This window comes from Balaenoptera borealis, assembly GCF_965194805.1.
Source record: "Balaenoptera borealis genome assembly, chromosome: 20".
Taxonomy (NCBI): domain Eukaryota; kingdom Metazoa; phylum Chordata; class Mammalia; order Artiodactyla; family Balaenopteridae; genus Balaenoptera; species Balaenoptera borealis.
In genome coordinates, this window is record NC_138879.1 from 22,771,076 (window position 1) to 22,790,588 (window position 19,513).

Consider the following 19,513-nt stretch of genomic DNA (forward strand, 5'->3'; position numbering starts at 1 on the left):
CACCTCCTCCCTCCAGCTCAAATAAGCGCAGCTTACTAAATGCTTACACTTCCTAATAGAGAGACTTGTCCTTTCCGGCTGCAGCTGGTTCTCATGTTAGCCCTGAGAAGTGCCACCAGGGGGCATGAGTGGTAACAAAACTAGCCTGGAAGCCGTCAGTCAGGGCCTGGCAGTTTTCTTCCGAGACCTGCTGACTTGTGTAGCTTTTGGATTTTAGCCTGTCAGTGGAAAATGTCCCTCTTCTGGTTACCTGCAGAATATCTGGTTTGGTTAATCAACTCACATGAACTTTGACTCCCTGTCAGTGTTTCCAGCTCTGAAACTGAGTTGGAACTAATTCACCAACCGGACTTGTATTAGCAAATATCTTTAATCCTACTGCTCCCAAACTGTGGGGTGAAGCGCCCTGGGGCACTGCAGAGAACTTGGAAGGGGGTTACAGGGTATTTTTTGCATTTGAGGGAAACAGCAACGATTGACATCTGGGGACACCACACAAACTACTAGCGTGAGACAGTTCAGTTTCAATGATCGAACTGCATTCTTTTGATGATATATCTTTATGAAGCTAGGTTTTTGGAGGTTGTTGTGACAAAAAGGTACTTCAGGGGGATAAGGGGATAATGTGGAGCAGGAAATGAAAGTGACGGTGTCCAGTGATTTCTAAGTTGGAGAAGTTGTGCCTGCCCAACAAGGCATGCATCCCGTTAGTAATTACGTTTGTTTAAGAACAAAATTTATCTCTCAATTTATGTGTGTTGTTATTCAAATGGCTACTAGGTTATTAGGATAAAGACTTATTATTTGACCCAATTATTTAATAAATGGAACTGGTCAGTACTTGTTTTGGCCTGGAGCACCTTGAAAAAATGACTGAGACATTAAGGGCTGTGGACCAAGAAAGTCTGGGAGCCTCGGCTTTAACTTTGAAGAAATCCGTAAGTCCTCTGGAGTGTCCCAGGAATATTAAAACCCTTCCCAACCACCCAGATCAGAGGGGGTTGGAAGGGACACCTCAAAACACAAGGTGCGTTAGAAGTCTGGGCCAGCCCCAGGGAGAGCAGGCTGAAAGGGCGGTCCCAAGGGAGAAAGGACGGCCTTCTGGACCAGGCCAGCTGCCCGTCTGGCCACCTCTCCTCCCTGGACTTGAGTGTCCTCGTCTGTCAAGTGAGGGCTGGACTCTGATGAGGATGTTAATGAGGACTAATATTTAATGCCCACTTAACACGTGCCAGGTACTGTGCTCAGCACTTTATAAGCATTAGTCGTTTACGTCTTACGATAGCCTAGGAGGTGAGATTATCTCATTTTACAGACAAGGAAGCTGAAAACTGGACCAGTAATCTGCTCAAGGTCACTGGATATAAAGTAGCAAAGCTGGGATTTTGGTGGGGGAAGCCTGTCTCCAGAGCTCCCAGCTACCCCACCTCGCTGAAGGCCCTTCCAGGTGTATTAGCTTTGACATCCGGGACGTTTTTACCTACGTTCAGGCACGCGCCTACCCAGGTGGAAACATGGTCAACAATCACCTAACTGCCAAATCCACAAGCCACTTCCCTCTGCTTAACTGCCTGCACGCTTTACACTGCGGATCGCTTTTTCCTTCTTGAAACTTTCCTTCTTGTTTTCTTTAGTATTCGTATCCATTTTATTTCATCAGTAAAAAAGGGAGTAACAGAAACTCTAATAAGTTCTTTTAAAGATCCCAGGAACATAAATATGTGAAGGTGACTAACACAGTATTGGGCACATAGCTTGCCGCCTTATTTCGTCATCACCATCGAGATATGCTCCCCTCGGTCCTTGTTCTGATTTCCTTCTCAACACTTGTCCCGGCTGATTTCACCATGTCCCCGGCTGATGGCTGCTTCTACCACCTTTACACCATGTAAGTGTCCACCCCCCATTACAGTCTGAGCTCCTTCAGGTCAGGCGTGTGGATTCCACACCTCTGTCTCCCTGGCACAGCGCCTGGCACAGAACAGGTGCTTGGTAACAACAGCTGGCTGGACTTGGCCAAGGCCACACTACCCCAGATCAGGGAAGAGGCAAAAGGAGGCTCCCAGAACTCCATGCTCGAGCCAGATGTTCTCAAATGAACAGTTCTTAACCCTCTTTGAGCCACAGACCCCTTTGAAAATCTAATAAATAAAAAATGTGTGTGTGTCCACACGTGCCACACACATACACACTTTAGAATAAAGTTCCAGGAATTCATGGATCTTATGAATTCATCCACTGACTAGGTTAAGAACTTATACACTGGCTGTTAAAAAGCACTGGACAAATGTATATGTACCAATAAGGAAATCTATCCATGATACACCATCACATGAAAAAACATGGTACAGAACAACAAATGAGTGCAATCTCATTTCAATAAAAGAAACAACTACATGTTTATATATGTGTAACAAGTCTAAAAAAGATTTATGTCTAAGGCTGGTTACCTCAGAAGGGGACTGGGCAACAGAGAGACTTTTGCTTTTTGGGTATCATTCTTTTACAACGAGCCTCTATTAATTTGAAATTAAAAGTAAGCTCAAACAAAACCCTAAACCGCACCCCCCCCCCAAACCCTACATTAAGCCCTGGACTTGTGACCAATCAACATCTGACCTGGGGCCGTGAATGTTCTAGAAGGAGGACCAATGGGGTGCTGATGTCACCACATGATACTCCACATCCTGGATCCTCCCTAGGGAGCGTCAGAGGGTGTGCAGACTTGCTCTGACCCCCTGCGCGGCTTGACCTCTGATCCTTGGTCCCCACCCTCCACCCCTACCCCCTAGCAGGGAACTGTGTCTGAGATCTTCCAGCTGAAAACGCTAAAGGACACTACTGCCTTCCCTACCCCGCTGCCCTGGAGAGAAAGGAGGGGTGGTCTGCCCGACCAAAGGCAGCTGTGTGGGCTGCCAAAAGCCAAGCCCGCTAAGATCCTGGATGGGGGAGGCGGAGTTCTGAGAAGCGCTGGCTCTGGTGGGCTGGGGCAGCAGCTCTGGGGGCTGGCAAGTCCGTGCCTTGTGCTTGGAGCTTGTCCGACTGCCTTGGGGAGGTGAGAAATGGAGTCTCTGTCCTCTTCTACTATATTAGGGTTGTTTACCTTGTTGCCTGGGACTCTGAGAACCTCAGCAGGGGAACAGCTGAGGAGCCCGGTGACTAAGCTCCCCAGCATGGGCGCTCATCTCCAGGACACTTCACACTCTCTTGCCCTCCTCCCACCCGCCTCTCAGGAGGAACAGCTGAGCCTTCTCCGGTGGCCTGGGGAGGGGACTGCAGCTGAGGAGGTCAGGCACGTGGCCTTGGCATCCCAGCGAAAGATGACCCGTGCTGGCAAGAACTAAGCACGTGTTTTGGCCGGTGGGGGTGGGCAGGGGTGGAGCTGGCTTATTTGACACAGTATGTCTGAAGCTTGGGGTAATACCTACGGATAGTCCCCTCTCTCATCCCATCACCCCGAGGCCCAAACTCTAGAACTCTAACACCTGGTCACACACAAGCCAGGGAAGCCAGGTTTACTCACAACACAATCTGTACCATTGCCCCTTAAAGTCACAGGCACCCAAGACAGTGGCAGCAGCAGTGTCTACTGTGTGTGGGGCCTGAGTGGGATGGACCCACCTGGGCTGGCTATTTGGCCCCTTTCCTTTTGGGGATCAGAGTGTCCTTGACAAAAGCCATTTGAAAACAAGGTCCATCTTTGAATTAGCTTATTTCACGCTGCCCAAGGGCCAAGGAAATGGCCCATGGAAATGTTTCTGATTTCCACCTTAGGAAGTCCTTGGTGCTAGCCCTCAGGCTGAGTTGGGGTCAAGGACAAGGTGGCTTCTAGTCAAGGTGAGGGGAGAGGAGGAGAAATGGTATCTGAAGGAGAGCAGGGCTGACACCCTCAAGGACTGCTAGGCCTGGGCAGTGTGATCTGACAGAAGGAGGCCTCAGTTCCAGGCCCAGCTGTGCAGCTGTGGGCAAGGTGCAGACCCTCTCTGGTCTCCAGTTCTAACATCAGTGAGACGAGGGAGTGGGAGAGGTGACTCAGGCCTCTGCGTCTAACCAAAATCCTAGAAGCATGAGTCTTCCTCCCCTGTCCCTTCCCGAAGAGAGGTTCAAAGCCAAACTCTACAGTCGGACAAGCCTGGGGCTTCTCACTAAGTCTCATTTCCTCATAACGTCCATCTCGCAGGACCTAGTACCTCCGGCCGACAGGAAGCAGAGCCCAAACTCAAGTCAGATCTGACTCCCAAGGTGCACGGCCTCCTTCGGGAGGCACCTGTTAGGTGGAGGCTATGCTCTTGCTATTACCTGCTGGTCCACTATGTAGTTTAGGGGTTTCAGCTCAACATGAATTTCATGACAATCCAACCATCTTCCAGGTTTTGACTTGCCCTAGGGGCCTGGCATCAGGAGTGGTCCAGGCTGCGTGCACACTCTCATGCTCCCTCTCACATACACGCGCACCAAGTGCGGTGCCCAGGCGGGCACACGTGACCTGGACTGTCCCCTTCCAGCTCCAGCTGACCCAGGGCAGCCAGGGTAGCCAGACGCTGTTAACGAGTCAGACCCATGGCCTCCCTGTGCTAACCTTGAAAGGAAGAAGAGGGAACGCGACAGGCCTCCTGCCCGCCTTCCCTCCTCAGCCCCGGAGCCTGGCATACCTTTTTGACGGCACACTGGAAGCCAGTTTGCTTGTCCTCCATCCTGTGGACCTCTCCGAAGGAGCCTCTGCCCAGGCAGGGCTGGCGCGTGGCCCAGTGGACGTCCTCTCGGTACTCATAATCCACCGGCTTGAGTTTCTGGGGTTGGCGGGAGACAGAGGCCGGTTTCAGTGGCCAGGGCAGTGGAGGGACGAAGGGTTACAGTGAGGAAGGCTCTCCAACTGGTGGCCCTTGCCAGGCTGCTGGGCTGAGCCCTCACATCCAAGAATACCAGCAGGTCTGAGGCAGGGCTCGGGGTCGGGGTGTGGGGACGGACCCAGAGAGGGGGTTGCAGGAGTCAGGCGAAGGCAAAGGAGAGCTTCACGGGCTGAGGCAAGCCGATCCTTGCGATGAAGAAACCTCCTCCCCAGACTTGTGATTGTGGGACAGAAACGAAATTGTCAACCGCCTTGACCATGAGAAAAAATGACTCAGGAGCTAAGTGGCAGAGGAAAGGGAAGGACAGTGAAGAGGGGCGGGGGACAAGGGATAGTGTCAGAGATGGACGGGATAACACCCAGAGATCTAAGTTTGGGAAAATCACATAACATTACACAGTGATCCAGGCAGAGAACTAGAGGAAAAGGGGAAGGGAAGGGGGGTAGTGAAGGTGGACGGCCCTGGAGGTGGAGGGGGAGGCGGTGGTAGGTGTACGTGTGTTTGGGGACTACTCGCCTCGATAAGCAGGACCCCCTCACTGTCCTCGGTTTCAGGGCCGGGCTCCCGCGGCTTGGAGCCCCCCACCAACCAGGTCTTGGCCAGGCTGGCCAGGCCGTGGGCCTGGCCGGAGCTCACGCTGCCTTGCAGGGCGTGCACCAGGTACTCCTCCACGGACAGCTTGTCACTCGAGCCATGAGATGGGCGGCTGGGCTTCACATGTGGGCCAGGCAGGGGCTTCTGGCCGTCTACACAGGCCAGTCTGCCCAGGGGAGGGCCGGGCAGGGGCCGCTGGCTGTCTACACAGTTTGCCAGTTTGCCTAGGAAGAAGGACTCTAAGGGGTGAGGTTTCCAGGGCTGGAGAGGGTGGAACGGGAAGGGGTGGGGCCGTCTGCTGTAGGGGAAGGGGTGAGCGGGCTGGGGCAGGGGGCCTACGTCCTGGGGGTGGTGGAGTTTCCACACGTGGTTTAGGCACTGCAGGGGGCTGATCAGTTTGTGGAGTTCCGGTCGAGGCAGCGCTGGCCGCAGGCCCTCCCCGAGTTTCTTAAACCAGAGATGGCCAAGGCCTGGCTCCTTCAGAGGCTTGGAGAACTGGGGGGTGTTTCTAACATACGGGGTGCCTAGCGGAGACTCATCCTCCTGCGGGGGAAACACAGCTGTTAGGATGCGGAGCTGGGGCCAAGGCACAGGTGCTGTTCCGATGGCCTGTGAGCCCAGGGGGTGCCCGGCACAGGGGTCTGGGCGTAGGGGCGGGTCTCACCTGCACCGGGACCGTGCAGCTCTCCTGCTCAGGGGTTCTGGGGAGGGGTCTGGCCAAGGCCACTCCTGCCTGAGCCAGGGACTTGGAGCTCTTCTTCTTGCGTTTCCTCCGGGCTTTGCTGCGACGCTTCCCCTTCCAACACACGCGGGCCATCTTGCCCTCGGTCGAGTGGGCCACATTATTGGGGATTTGATCAAGACTCTCGGACTGGCTGTCAGCAAGGGGACACAGACACGCATTCTGAGTGTGAGGGGGCAGGGAGACAGAACGGCTCAGGTAGCTGCGGCTGGAGTCATACAGACCCAAGGTCAAATCCCAGCTTGGTCAGGACTTGGGTGAAAGTGGGAAAGTTCCCAAGCCCCAAAGACCTTTAGGCTCCTCACTGATAAAATGGAGGTGGTGTTTCCTGCCAGGCAGGGCGAAGATGGGGTTTAAATGAAATATGAAATAGCTCATTTAAAAAGCCTGCCTCGGTGCCCTGCCCCACGGCAAGCTTCCGATCAACAGTGGTTATTACTAAAGTGAGGGTGCACACTGCTCTTCTGGTGTGGAGGGGGAGACATGGTTCTCTCCTTGCTCTCCAAGGGGGGGCTTGCCCTTGAGAGGTCCCGGGAGGGGGGCATGTGGCTCAGAGGGCCACAGCCCACGGCAGGCATTCTCGGCTCTAACTGAGTTGGCTTCTGTTGCCTCCGAAGCAGGGACAGCTGAGGTTGGTCACTTTCCCGCTAGCAGTTCCCAAATTCCAACGATAAAGAAGTCCACCTGGTAGTAGGGGAGGAACCGTTTCCAGGTTCAACCTCCACCTGCCAAAAATCTTCTTTGGGGCTGGGGAGGCTGGGAACAGACCGAGCCTCACTTGGCCTCCTTTCTACAGGGCCACCAGCTGCAAGTCTGTCCCTGCCTGTTTCCAAGCCCTCATCCCTCCTTGGGTGTGTCTCACAGAAGGAAAGACACAGCAGGTTTCTCCCCGAGTTAGAGCGGCTTCTCTGGGCCTGCACTCGTGGTCACGCACCAGCGGCAAAGTGCCTCCTGTTCCCAGCACCCTCCCTACCGATGGGAACCGAGGGGAGCAGCAAGGACTCCGAGGAGGAGAATAAAAATAAAACGTCAAGCTGATGTGACCCTGAGGTGACCCAGAGGCAGTCACCCACACGCTGTGAAAAGCTTTTGAAAAGCTTATTTGGCTGCAAGAGCAGCTCAGCGAGGAAGCCTGGGTGGGTTCCAAGAGCCGAACCACAGGTGCTGAAGGAAGGAGCCAGGGGTCACTTGGGAGCGGCCTGAGCAAGCAGCTGGGGTGGGGACGCCCCCGCGGCAGCTCCCTGCCACCCCACTCAAGCTGACCTCCTTACCTGTACTGTTTCGAGCCAGCGATGAAGATCCGTTCTGAAAAGGTGGGGCTGAACTCTTGGCTATTCTCACCTTTTAAGTAAAGGCAAAGGGGTTGGATGAGCAGAAAGGAGAGAGAAAGAACAGGAATTCAGCACTTAGGAGAGAGGCACTTTGCAGATACCCTCCCGGGCCACTCCTCCTTCCCAGACCCCTTCCGCCTGGAGGCTCACCTCCTCTCACTGGCAGCCTCACCCCTCCCTCCCAGCCTGAGGGTCAAGGCCCAGGGCATGCCTACAATATGGGATCATAGGGTGCCCACCTCACTTCACGTACTGTGAGGTGTAAGTGAGATGATCTATAAAACACTCAACTCGGTGCCTGGCACACAGTGACAGCTCGACAAATATACACTATTACATATAACGCGTGTGTGCGCGTGCGTGTGTGCAGTACTATCGTTACTATGTCACTCACTCCACTTTAATTTTTATTCTCTCATCTCTCGTCAAAGGCCAGCCAGAAGGGAGCGGAAGATGAGGGGAAGGATGTGTGTATGTGAGAAAATACCATTATGAGCTGTAGGTCTCGCCAGGCTCCACCCCAGGAAACCTCCTGGGGTGGAGGGTAGGTGTGGGGTAGAGAGGGGATTCCTGGCCCTCCTCACGCCCCTGGGAGTTTCTCAGGCTCTGGTGGCAGCCACTGTTCCGAGCCATCTTGAGGTATTGCGAGTGGAAGCGGAAAGGATCAGCCCAGGATGGCCCGCGGACCCTGCATCGGCCCTGCAGGCCCAAGGGCAGGCGTTCATTCTTTGGGGGGGGTGGGGGGCGGCAAGCACCGTCGTGGAAGGAGGTGAAGGGCCCAGGTCCCAGGGCCCAGAGAGGCTTTCCGGGAGACCGGGCCTTTCCTGCCTGGGCCTCTCCAGAGATGCTCAGGCTGCCCAAGGTCCCAGCAGAAGGCCTGCCTGATGGTCCTGCAGAGAGTCCCCAGGACCTTGGAGCCCAGGCATTCCTGTCTCCCAGCTCCCTTCCCCTGCTCTGGTCATGAGCAAGGCCTCTGTCTGCCACTTCTCCCTTCTTGTGCTTCACTCCCTGCCCTGTTCAAGCTCCCACTTCACACTGACCCTTGGCTTAATTCCCAGGTGTGTCTTGCAAGTCTTCTATGGTGGTCACCCTGACTTCCCTCTTCCACAGGGGGACCCTGAGCCCAGCCCCATCGGTGCCCAACCACCCTTGCACAAGCGCTGCACCCACCTGCAGGCTCCCCACCTGCCCTCTCTGCCAACACTCCCAGCCCAGGGCTCCTTACATTCGGCCTGGGCGATAATGGAGATGGCGGCCGGCCCGCCCTCGGAGCCTTCCTTGGCTGTGCCTTTGGTAATCACGTCGTTCAGGATCTCCCACTTCCCGCAGAACATGGGGCTCTTCTCCACGGCCTCGAGCTTGTGGACGGAGCTCTGCTTCGTCTCCGTTGCCTGTGTCTTCTCCTTGGCTTTGGCGAACTCCTTCTGCTGCCCGACCGCGGAGCCGGGGGCGCCTGGGCAGGCCATTTCCATCACTGCCATCTCCCAGGCTCACGCTCACCCTGTGAGAGAACACACACAGAGCAGGTCACCCCCAGACCCCGCGGCGCCCAGGTCAGGCTTGGGTGGGAGGAGAAAAGCAGGGGGCAAAGGGTCTCTACCTCCTCATGCCACACGTAGCTATCCTCCAAATGTTCCAAATGGCAACCTCACCATTGTTCCACGTGGGGTGAGCCCCCCAGCCCTACTGGTCCCTCCACCGTAAATGGCCCCTCTCTCCACCCCACAAGGGGAACTCCAGCCCGCCTCCTCCAGGAGAGACGTGGACCAACATCTGGGTTGGTTCTTTCTTGCCTTTATAAATAATGGCTGAATCTTTTTCTGTTGTTTGTTTTGTGGTGAACTTTGCTTCCCCAGAACAGGGTGGTGGATCCCATACTCCAAAACCATCAGTCACATCACTGATTCCGCATAAGCCTTGCTTCGTAGAGGACATGCCTGCACCATCCATGATGGCTTTTCTCCAAGTGGAGAGAACCAAGGTTTTGTTTTGTTCCCCAGCTAGAGGTAGATATATGTATGTATATGTGTGTGTGCATGCGTGTGTGTACATAGGCATCCATATGTGCGTGTGCATATATATATAGATTTGTGTGTATATTTATATAAACATTACATACATACACACAAATGAAATCTTGCAAATTGAAAAACCAGCATGCAAATGGCAATACCAGCACTTGGCTCCTTTCACAAGATGCATCTGTTTGTGGCTCTCCAGAAGGAACTGACATGCTTCCTTCTGTAATGTCCAAACTCATTTGCTGAAAACCTCTCCTAAGTATCATTTTTCTTTCAGGCAACATTAGTAGTGGAATTTATATTAGAGCCCAGCACACCAACCGACACCTCTAGAAATATGAGGACAAAGCACAAGAAGTCACCTCGCTCTGGGCTCCATCTCTACCAGCTCTGCGTTCCCACAAAGCCAGAAGGGAGAGAGAGCCCACTGTTGTGACAATCTGTGCAAACAGCACGTGGGCTAGAGTTGTCATGAAAGAGAATGGCACCGCCCTGAGATTGTTACCATTTGGGAAACTTTTTAAAGACTGGGGCTGTGGACTCCCAAGGGCAGGGCCCTTCTGGGTCGTGACCTGCTTGAGACAAAGCCTGAGAAGGCATCAACTGCAGACAGGCCTTTAATAAGTGCTCTCTGATGGCAGCCTGGTCCTAAGGCTGTTACTAACAGATGCGGTCTTCCCTGCGGTAGCTCCATTCATCCCGGATCACTCCTCCATCTGCTCTTGCGCGAGAAAGGCAGACCGTGGGAAGCCGACCCTCCAACACCTCTGACCTTCTGCCGGATCAGGCTGGAAGCTTACAAGAGACAGTGGGGTGCTGGGAAACACTAGGCTGAAACCTCCTTCCTACTGCATCTGTCTCACCACAGTGGCTACGAAAGGCTGAGTCAGCTTGACTGGGGTGTGGGTGTGTGGGGTGCCTTCAAGGGCCTTCTAGCTTTGAACTCAGCAGCTCCAGCTTTCAGCCTGGATGCCTGGGTGTGGTCCTGCAGGCCGGATGCTCAGGAGGCTGAATGGGTGGCCTCACTGTTTCTTGATGACCTTAAGAAGTCTAAGGGGTGTTCTGACTTCAGTTAGGTGAAAGCCCTCCAAGGCAGGCTGTTTTACTTGTAACCATACTGTCATCCCACCCCACACTTCCACAGCCCCTTCCATCTCCAAAAAGGACTTGATCCAGGGCCTAGAGTAGGGCCCACCTCTCTCAGCCTCTTTATAAGGGAAATGAGATCTTAAAAACAGACCCCAAGCCCTCCAAACCTAATAGTATTAGAAGCGTGCCTACAGGGACATTGCTTTAATCTCCTCATTTAAAAAAATTTTTTTGTTTATTTGGCTGCACTGGGTCTTAGTTGCAGCATGCGGGCTCCTTTAGTTGTGGCATGCATGTGGGATCTAGTTCCCTGACCCTGCATTGGGAGCACGGAGACTTAACCGCTGGACCACCAGGGAAGTCCCTCTCCTCATTTTTACTTGAAGAAACGCAGGCCTGATTAGGTGGAGACTTGCCCCAGATCACCCAGCCTGTGTGGGGCAGTGCGGGGCCGGACCTAGTGGGCTGTGCTGCCCACTCCCCAGTCCCCTGGGCTGCAGGCAAACACAAGGAGGAAAGTCGTGGTCCTCCCTGGGCAGAAGGCTTCTGAGGGTCAGAGGTGGTGTTGCCGGTGTACAGCAGAGTGGCGCATAGATGAAACAGCCGGCGCTGGCTGCATGAGGGAATCAAAGCGTGATGTTGAGCATCGGGGATGAAGAGAGAGTTTCATCTGACGGTGAGAGAAATGAGGCCAGCAGTCAATCTTGCTCCGAGGGCAAGATCTTAAACCCAACATCTTAAACCCAGATGTTTAGAGGTCTATAGAGCTGCACTCAGGCTCAAGTGGCCTGTCCTGCCTGACGTGGCTCATCCTGAGCTGGAGCTCCTCCAGACAGGCTGTGGGGCAACCCCTCCCCCAGAAGCTGCCCTTTCACCTTGGTGGCTAGGTAGGCAGCTGGCCAGGGGCCCTGATCCTCCCTCCAGGAGCACTCCAGGCGCCCTTGTCCCAGAGAAGCCGAGGCTGAGGCAGCCGAGCTTGGGGCCTCCTCCTTGTAGTTCCCTGATGACTCATCCGGCAGCCTAGCAGGCAGAGAGAGGAACAAGGCGGCCTGAGAAGCTAACCCAGCAGCTGGCAGCTGAACCTGTGAAGGGCATGGGGAAAACAGGCTGACCCTCACCTCCCAGGGGCACGAAATCTCGGCCCGGGAGCTGTACAGCTTCTCCTGTGTCTGGCTTTCCTGTGCCACATGACCATGACTCAGACCCTCACCGACAGTCTCCAAGTTCAAGAGGCTATTTTCAGGACACTTTGGCCTGACAGCAGCTCTCCGACACATACACACGCTTGCTTCCTCACTCTTCTCCACTTCTACATGGGTTCTGATCTACAAAAAATGGGGTTCTGCACTAAGCCTGGGGCTGCTGATTGGGTGGCCTGCCCAGCTCTGGGCGTTGGTCCCTGGCTCGTTGCCCCAGCCCAGAGCCCCGCAGCTTTGCCCCTTCTCTCTCACTCCTGCAGCTTGTGGGAAGTGAGGACTAAGTGGGAGCCCGTTGTGTCTCTGCCTTTGAAGGCAAGTCAAAATCCTGATCCATTACTCAGCTGGACTCTCTCCACAGCTCCACTCAGGCCCCAGATGCATTCTTCCCTCTGCTCTCTGTGTCAGAGCTGAGGACATGAGCAGTGACAATAGCCACACCCTCTCAGCTCACCCACAAGGCTATGAAAACACAAGGGGAAAGGAAAGGGGCAGAACTAATTCAGTATTCTTTCAGGGCCTGATCCACATACACTGCCTGTTCTCTCTTCTGTGGTGCCTCCATGACCCCCTGGAGGGATCCGGGGGTAGGAATGAGTGGGATGGTACCAGATTAACCCTTGGGCATATCTGTGTGACATGCCTGCGTGTCACAAGGCTCCTGGGCTCAAGCTCAAATCCCTCAGCAGCTAGTAAAGATCTTCTGTCCAAGTTGAGGTGTTCTTAATGTGGGTTCACGGATGGCTTCAGGGAGGTCTGGGAGCCCTAGAAACTATTTTTGTATTTTTCCAGGGAAGAGGTCCATAGCTTTCATCACATTCTCCAAGGGTCTGACATTCCTCAGAAAGTTGCTCTAGTCTCCCCAGAAAATCAAGGCCAGGGCAAAATGCTTGTTCTGGCTCCATATTTTTACGCCGAGGGAAAGCTCACTAATGTAGTGCCTTCCTACCTGACTGCAAGTTAGAATAACCGTCTCAAATGCACTCGCCCTAGGTCTACTGAATCAGTCACTGGGCATTAGGCCCAGAATCTGTACTTTTGACAAGTTCTCTGGATGATTCTCATGCCCAGAGGCCAGGGACTGCCATCTGACCCCTGCTCTATACTGTAAGGCGGCACTGTCCAATATGGCAGCCACTAGCCACATGGCTATTTACATTTAAATCAATTCATTTTAAATAAAATTTAAAAATCAGTTCCTCAGTTACACTAGCTACCATATATGACGGTGCACACAGAGAACATTTCCATCACTGCAGAAAGTTCTATTAGACAGTTCTTGTCTAAGGCTATGGTAGCAATGCTTTCTCTGACAGCAAAATTTCTGTTCCTAGGATTCTGGGACAGGAATGGGGTTTAGACTAAATGAGTGCTTGATTAACTGGAAGGTACAAGAATCATGTTTAAAATTTTGATGACAACCTTCCTAAAATGTATCATATTTCAGTTCCCTGTTTTAGTAAGGTCAGTAAAAACACTAGATTAGGAACCAGGAGATACGAGGTCAAGCCTTGGAAGCTTTTTTTAAAAAGCAGCAGGACCATTTTTATTAAATGAAATCCACCTCAACCCCCACAATATAAAAGAGCGAGAAACGTGCAACTGCTATGTAATTCACATTAGAAACAGCTGCTCTGCTGAAGAAGGTGGGCAAGGGCCACACATACTCAGCTTCCCTTCATCCACCACGGACCTCCCCAGAATCCTAGGTCTCCAAGGAAAAGAGTCCGAAAACTAGTGGCCTAGGAAACCTTTTGAGATTCCTTCTAGTTTCCCAAATGCCACTGATTTGTCAGGATTATTTGAGGGCTGGATGACTCCAATTCAGAATGATAATTGTCAATATTTACTAAGCACCGCCATTATTAATGTCAATTTCAGATGTGAAAACTGAGGCTTAGAGAAGTTCAGGAGCCTGCCAAAACAGTCACACAGGGACAAGTTGCAGAGGTGGGGCTGAACGTGCACTGCTGCCTCCCCAGCCTTCATGCTAAACCTTGAGCAGGCCACTGAGTTTCTTCTCATAGCTTCTTCAGAGTTGTTTTGAGGGCTGAAGGAGGTAGAGTACATGAAATGCCAATCAGCTTGCCTGGCCAATAGAAGCTGATAAACGCCCTCACTGAGACAATGGGACTTCTTTGTTTCAGCATCACACAGCCAAGGTGTCAAGCCTTACCTAAGGCACTCAACACTTTGAGCCTTGGTTCGCTGTATATCAAAGAGAAATATAGGGCCATCTTGAAAATGTCCACTGAGGGGCCAGGGCAGACCAGGGCAAATCCCTCTCATGATATTTCATCTGGAAATAAAAACTTGTCCTTCCCTGAATGCCCAGAGGGGACAAATAGCAGAAGTAGAATAACTCAACTTCCTTAATAAGATATTAGTTGAAAACCAATCTCATTCTGATGCTTCCTCTTTTAAGCCTTCAGCTTGCCTGGCTACTAGGCCACAATGGGCCAGCCTCTGCCTATCAAGAACAAGGGGTATGCAGGAAGGGGAACCAAGGGCAAGTGCCGGGCAGAGTGAGCTGGCCAGGCAAAACGGCCATCTGGCCAGGCGGACATGGAGATCCCCATGCGTTCTCAATCCCAGCTCCCTTTTCTGCCCTGCCTACCCTCCCCAAGCCCCTACCCTCAGCCTCTGTTCCAGCCACACTGCTCCTTTCACTTCCCTGAGCAGGGCAGCAATGGGTGAGCCTGATTCTCCTCCTCTGCTCATCCTGTTCCCTGTAAAGAGTGTCTTCTTCCTTTATTACTATCTGTCCAGATCTCACCTATCCTTTATAACCTATCTCCTCAATGAAACCTTTTCCGGTAGGCTCCTGCATTCACTCAACAGGTATTAAATGACAGTCTCCTAAGTGCCAGGGACTGTCATAGTCACTACCATTCATTAAACATCTTCTGTGTGTTGGGCATGTGCTAGGGGCTTTATCCATGTTATTGATGAACCTCACAGCAACACTGCAAGGTTGGTAATATTTTTACAGATGAAGAAACTAAGGTTCTGAGAGGTAAACTGCCTTCAGAAACTAATAAGGCCCAATTTATACAACTAGAGCATCTAACATGGGGTTAGGGCTAAAGGCAGGACACTCCTGGCCCTTTCCCCTGGGACCCAAGGATCCTTAGTTCCTTTCTAGGATAAAAGCTTGTTGGCAAAGTTACCTGGAACTTCAGGAACTGAGCAATATTACTACCCATGTGCATATTACTACCCCTATTTTACCCGCAGAATCTGCCCACTGTTGGTAATAATTTCTTAGCCTGTGTAGGCAGGAAGGACAAGAACTAAAAATGAGGGGTCTCATCAGTAAGGGCTGGATCAGCAATAAATTGGTCAGACTTCTAGTGGAGTTACTCCGGTACATGTTCCTGGGATGTTACCATTTTTCACTTGATTAGTTTTAACAGGTCATTTCATTTTCTTAATACAATTAAAAAAAATCCACACAATACACAAACACAGCGACAAGAGCTCCAGGAAAGATGGTACTATCTTCAGGGAAAGAAGCACTGAAGGTTGTGCTTTGGCAAGCAGAAAAGTAAACCAGAGAAGAAATGGGATGCAAGAAACAATGGTAGGCATAGGAATCGATACGATATGTTGGTCAATTTAATTAACAATTGAATGTAAAAAAATTAGTTTCACCCTGAGAAAACCATAATTCAAAAAGAGACATGTACAACAATGTTCACTGCAGCACTATTTACAATAGCCTAGACATGGAACCAACCTAAATGTCCATCGACAGATGAATGCATAAAGAAGATGTGGCACATATATACAATGGAATATTACTCAGCCATAAAAAGAAATGAAATTGAGTTATTTGTAGTGAGGTGGATGGACCTAGAGTCTGTCACACAGAGTGAAGTTAGTCAGAAAGAGAAAAACAAATACCGTATGCTAATGCATATATATGGAGTCTAAAAAAAAGGAAAATGGTACTGATGAACCTAGTTGCAGGGCAGGAATAAAGATGTAGACATAGAGAATGGATCTGAGGACAGAGGGTGGGAGGGGGAAGCTGGGGCGAAGTGAGAGTAGCATCAACATATATACACCGCCGAATGTAAATAGTTAGCTAGTGGGAAGCAGCAGCATAGCACAGGGAGATCAGTTTGGTGCTTTGCAATGACCTAGAGGGGTGGGATAGGGACGATGGGAGGGAGGCTCAAGAGGGAGGGGAAATGGGGACATATGTATGCATATGGCTGATCCACTTCGGTGTAAAACAGAAACTAACAGTATTGTGAAGCAATTATACTCCAATAAAGATCTATTAAAAAAAAGAATTTAATCTACATAAGCACATATGGTCTACATTTTAAAAAATTATTTTATAATATAAAAGAGAAACAGAAATAACTTGTTCATTTTACCACTAAAAACAAAAACTACATTTGATAGCCATGAACATTTCGCCAAATAGAAAATGTTCAAGAACAGATAGATGAAACAAACAAATCAATGGAAAGTATTTCTCAAACAGACCAAAATTATATGTGATTAAATGAGGAAACTTTTAGATTGAACAATATGCAATCATCATTTTTATAAGTCAAAAATAGTAAACAATCCAGTAGTTTTATATTTTTCTATCAAATATATAGGATGGTTTCTACATTATACAAGCCTTTGGGAAAATAGCAAAAATAAAGAAATTTAAAAATCTCAAAAAAAAATTAGTTTAAAGCACTTTAAAACATTAAGTTTTCAAGTCAGACAATCAGGATTTTAAAAGATCCCTCTAGATACTAACTAAAAGAGACCAAACAAAATTATACAGAAAGATTGAGAACAAAGGATGCAAAGAGATATGCCAGGCCTATACTAACCAAAAACATTTAATATTAATATCAGACCAAACACTTAAGACAAAAAGATATAACAATCACTTATATGCACGCAATAAGGAGCCTCTAAATCCAGAGACTTGTGGCAGGTTGAGGCTTTCTGGATGAGTAAGCTCTTGCCTTCGGAGTGTCCTGTCACACTGCAGAGAACTGCAGGATCTTATAACACAGCATTCTTTGAACATGTATTGGTCTGCTGGGTATAGGGGCTTTGCTGAGCACTGGGTGTACACTGAGGAAGAAGATGCAGCAGCCCATTGAGGAGCTTACAGTCTACTGGGGAAAGAGACAAGTAGTCTCTTACCGCACAGCGATGCAATGACAGGCACAGACACATAGCAGATGCAGTGGGAACACATGGAGGGACAGCTAGCCCAGCCTGGTGGGGATCAGGAAAGGTTTCTTAAAGCAGGTGACACCTGGGCTGAGTCTCAAGGGGTGAGTGAGAAGTTCCCAAGAAAAAAGGAGAGGGTATTCCAAGTAGAGGGGATGGCAAAAGTTAAGGAACAGGGGTAAGTCTATGTAGGAATCACAAACAGCTTGAAGTTGTTGGTGAGCAAAGCTTGTCGAGAGCTGCAGGAGATGAGGTTGCCTGTGGAGTTCAGGTACCAGATCATGGAACTGTGCTCGGTCCTGATACACCCCCAGGGGTGAAATTCTCAGAAGAGCGAGAGGCGTCTAATTCAGGGGCAGAGTTCCAGATGGAGGAACCTACAGCCTAAGGGCAGATGGTGGATGCTGGGCATTAAATGAAAATCCTGCCATTGGGACAGAACTCTCCACCACCTGCCCAGCCTGGGCTGATAAAATCACAAGTTACAGGCCTCTGGAAGGCTTGCTAATTTCCCCTTCGGCAGAGAGACGGAGTGGGCATTTGGACCTAGAAACAGACATCGGAGGAAGGAGCACTCTGAGTGAAACGCAGCTGGAGGAATCTCAACACCTGCCTCCTCGCCAGCTTGAGGCCTGCTTCCCAGGAGAGCAATTTCTGCGTAAGCATTTCCCATTAAAGAGGATATGAAATGTGAATGTAATACATTAATCATTAAAATCTTACAGGCCAGTTATGAAAAAGAAACCTGTCACGCCCACAAAACTCAATCTCACTGCCAATTCCATAGGTCAAACTGCCAGGTAGATGAAATGTATGGAATAAAATTTATGACCATCCCTAATTCCCACCACACATCAAGGTTAACCAGCCCTGTCTGTCATACAGAGTGAAGTAAGTCAGAAAGAGAAAAACAAATACCATATGCTAACACATATATGTGGAATCTAAAAAAAAGAAAATGGTTCTGATGAACCTAGGGGCAGGACAGGAATAAAGACGCAGATGTAGAGAATGGACTTGAGGACACGGGGAGGGGGAAGGGGAAGCTGGGATGAAGTGAGAGAGTGGCATGGACATATATACACTACCAAATGCAAAATATAGCTAGTGGGAAGCAGCCGCATAGCACAGGGAGATCAGCTCGATGCTCTGTGACCACCTAGAGGGGTGGGATAGGGAGGGTGGGAGGGAGACACAAGAGGGAGGAGATATGGGGATATATGTATATGTATAGCTGATTCACTTTGTTATACAGCAGAAACTAACACAACATTGTAAAGCAATTATACTCCAATAAAGATGTTTAAAAAAAAAAAAAGGTTAACTAGCCCCACATGTGCAGGAACACCGCTGTCTACAGGCCCTTTCAAATGTTTAAGACACAAAGTCACCTCACTATTCTATTAGCACAGGCCTTACCCACTTCCAGCTTCTCCCTGACCCCTCCCATCTCACAATGAGGCCAAGCTAATCTTAAATCATTATGTCCTTAAGATAACCTCAAGCTCAAAGACATCTGTTGGCTGTGCACTGCTTATGGGCCTGGTCCCAACTCTGTGGTCCATAATCTGTCTTACCACTGTTTCCCTAAACACAGGGTTTGGCTCTGGCCAGTCTGATCTCTCCACACCCCGCTGGCTACTCAGATCTACAGGTCTCCGTGTGCGCTTTGTCCTTGTGTGGGCCGTGCTGCACATCCTGCTTGTCCTTCCCAGGCGAAGCTCAGGCCTTCCACCTCCAGGAAGTCCCCGCCGATAGCACCTGGTCTCCTTACTCTCCTCACCCTCACTCCCTTTACTCGTTAAATAAGATAATGTAGGTGAAAGAACTCTAAATGTGATAAATCATCATATACCAAGGGAAGATAGCCATTTCTTGTGCGCACAACTCCATAATTGCAATCTAGGAGGTATGGAGCAGATAGAAATATGGGAAAAGATGTACAAAGATGTTCAGTGTATTTTTATAATAGTAAAACACTGAAACAAAAATGTCTAATTACATGGGGAGGATAATTATTAAATAAGTCATGGTACATCCATTAAAAATGCTTACAAATAATATTTAACTATATGGAAAAATGCGTATGGGATACAATGTTAAAAGAAAAAGGATACAGAATTATATCTAAGGTATGATCCCACCTAGCATGTGTCTGTATATTTTATCAACATTTATAAAAATGCAGACACCTAGCACAGACATGCAGCAATGGTTCTCCCTTGGTGGTGGTAATATTCTTTATACTTTTCTAATTTTTCCACATTTTTTGCAGTGAGCAAGTACTACTTTCCCCAGTCTTCATTCTTCAACAGATGTTTCCAAGTGGTAAAAATAAAATACAGAAAGGATAAACAATGAGAAATATAAGTCCTTCCCACCGCTCCCCCATTCTTCTGAGGGGATCCCCATTACCAGTTTCTTACATATCCCTCCAGAGATGTTCTCTGCGGGGTATTACTTTTATGGTGAAAACAAGCTATAACTAAAATAA

At 50.1% G+C, this 19,513-nt stretch overlaps 1 protein-coding gene across 3 annotated transcripts in view; it reads right to left on the bottom strand.

Moving 5' to 3' along the window:
• Positions 1-19,513, bottom strand: part of MAP3K14 (mitogen-activated protein kinase kinase kinase 14) — a 42,297-nt gene that overhangs the window by 10,352 nt on the left and 12,432 nt on the right. For 2 of the 3 annotated variants that reach the window (XM_082371446.1, XM_082371445.1), the window contains exons 2-6: positions 8,743-9,018; positions 7,458-7,527; positions 6,109-6,319; positions 5,367-5,987; positions 4,653-4,790 (exon numbers count right to left, since the gene is read on the bottom strand). In XM_082371446.1, the coding sequence (XP_082227572.1) occupies positions 4,653-4,790; positions 5,367-5,987; positions 6,109-6,319; positions 7,458-7,527; positions 8,743-8,998 (1,296 nt within the window). In that variant the 5' untranslated portion in view covers positions 8,999-9,018. The remainder of the gene's footprint in view (positions 1-4,652; positions 4,791-5,366; positions 5,988-6,108; positions 6,320-7,457; positions 7,528-8,742; positions 9,019-19,513) is intronic. The other variant, XM_082371447.1, reaches the window with a different exon arrangement.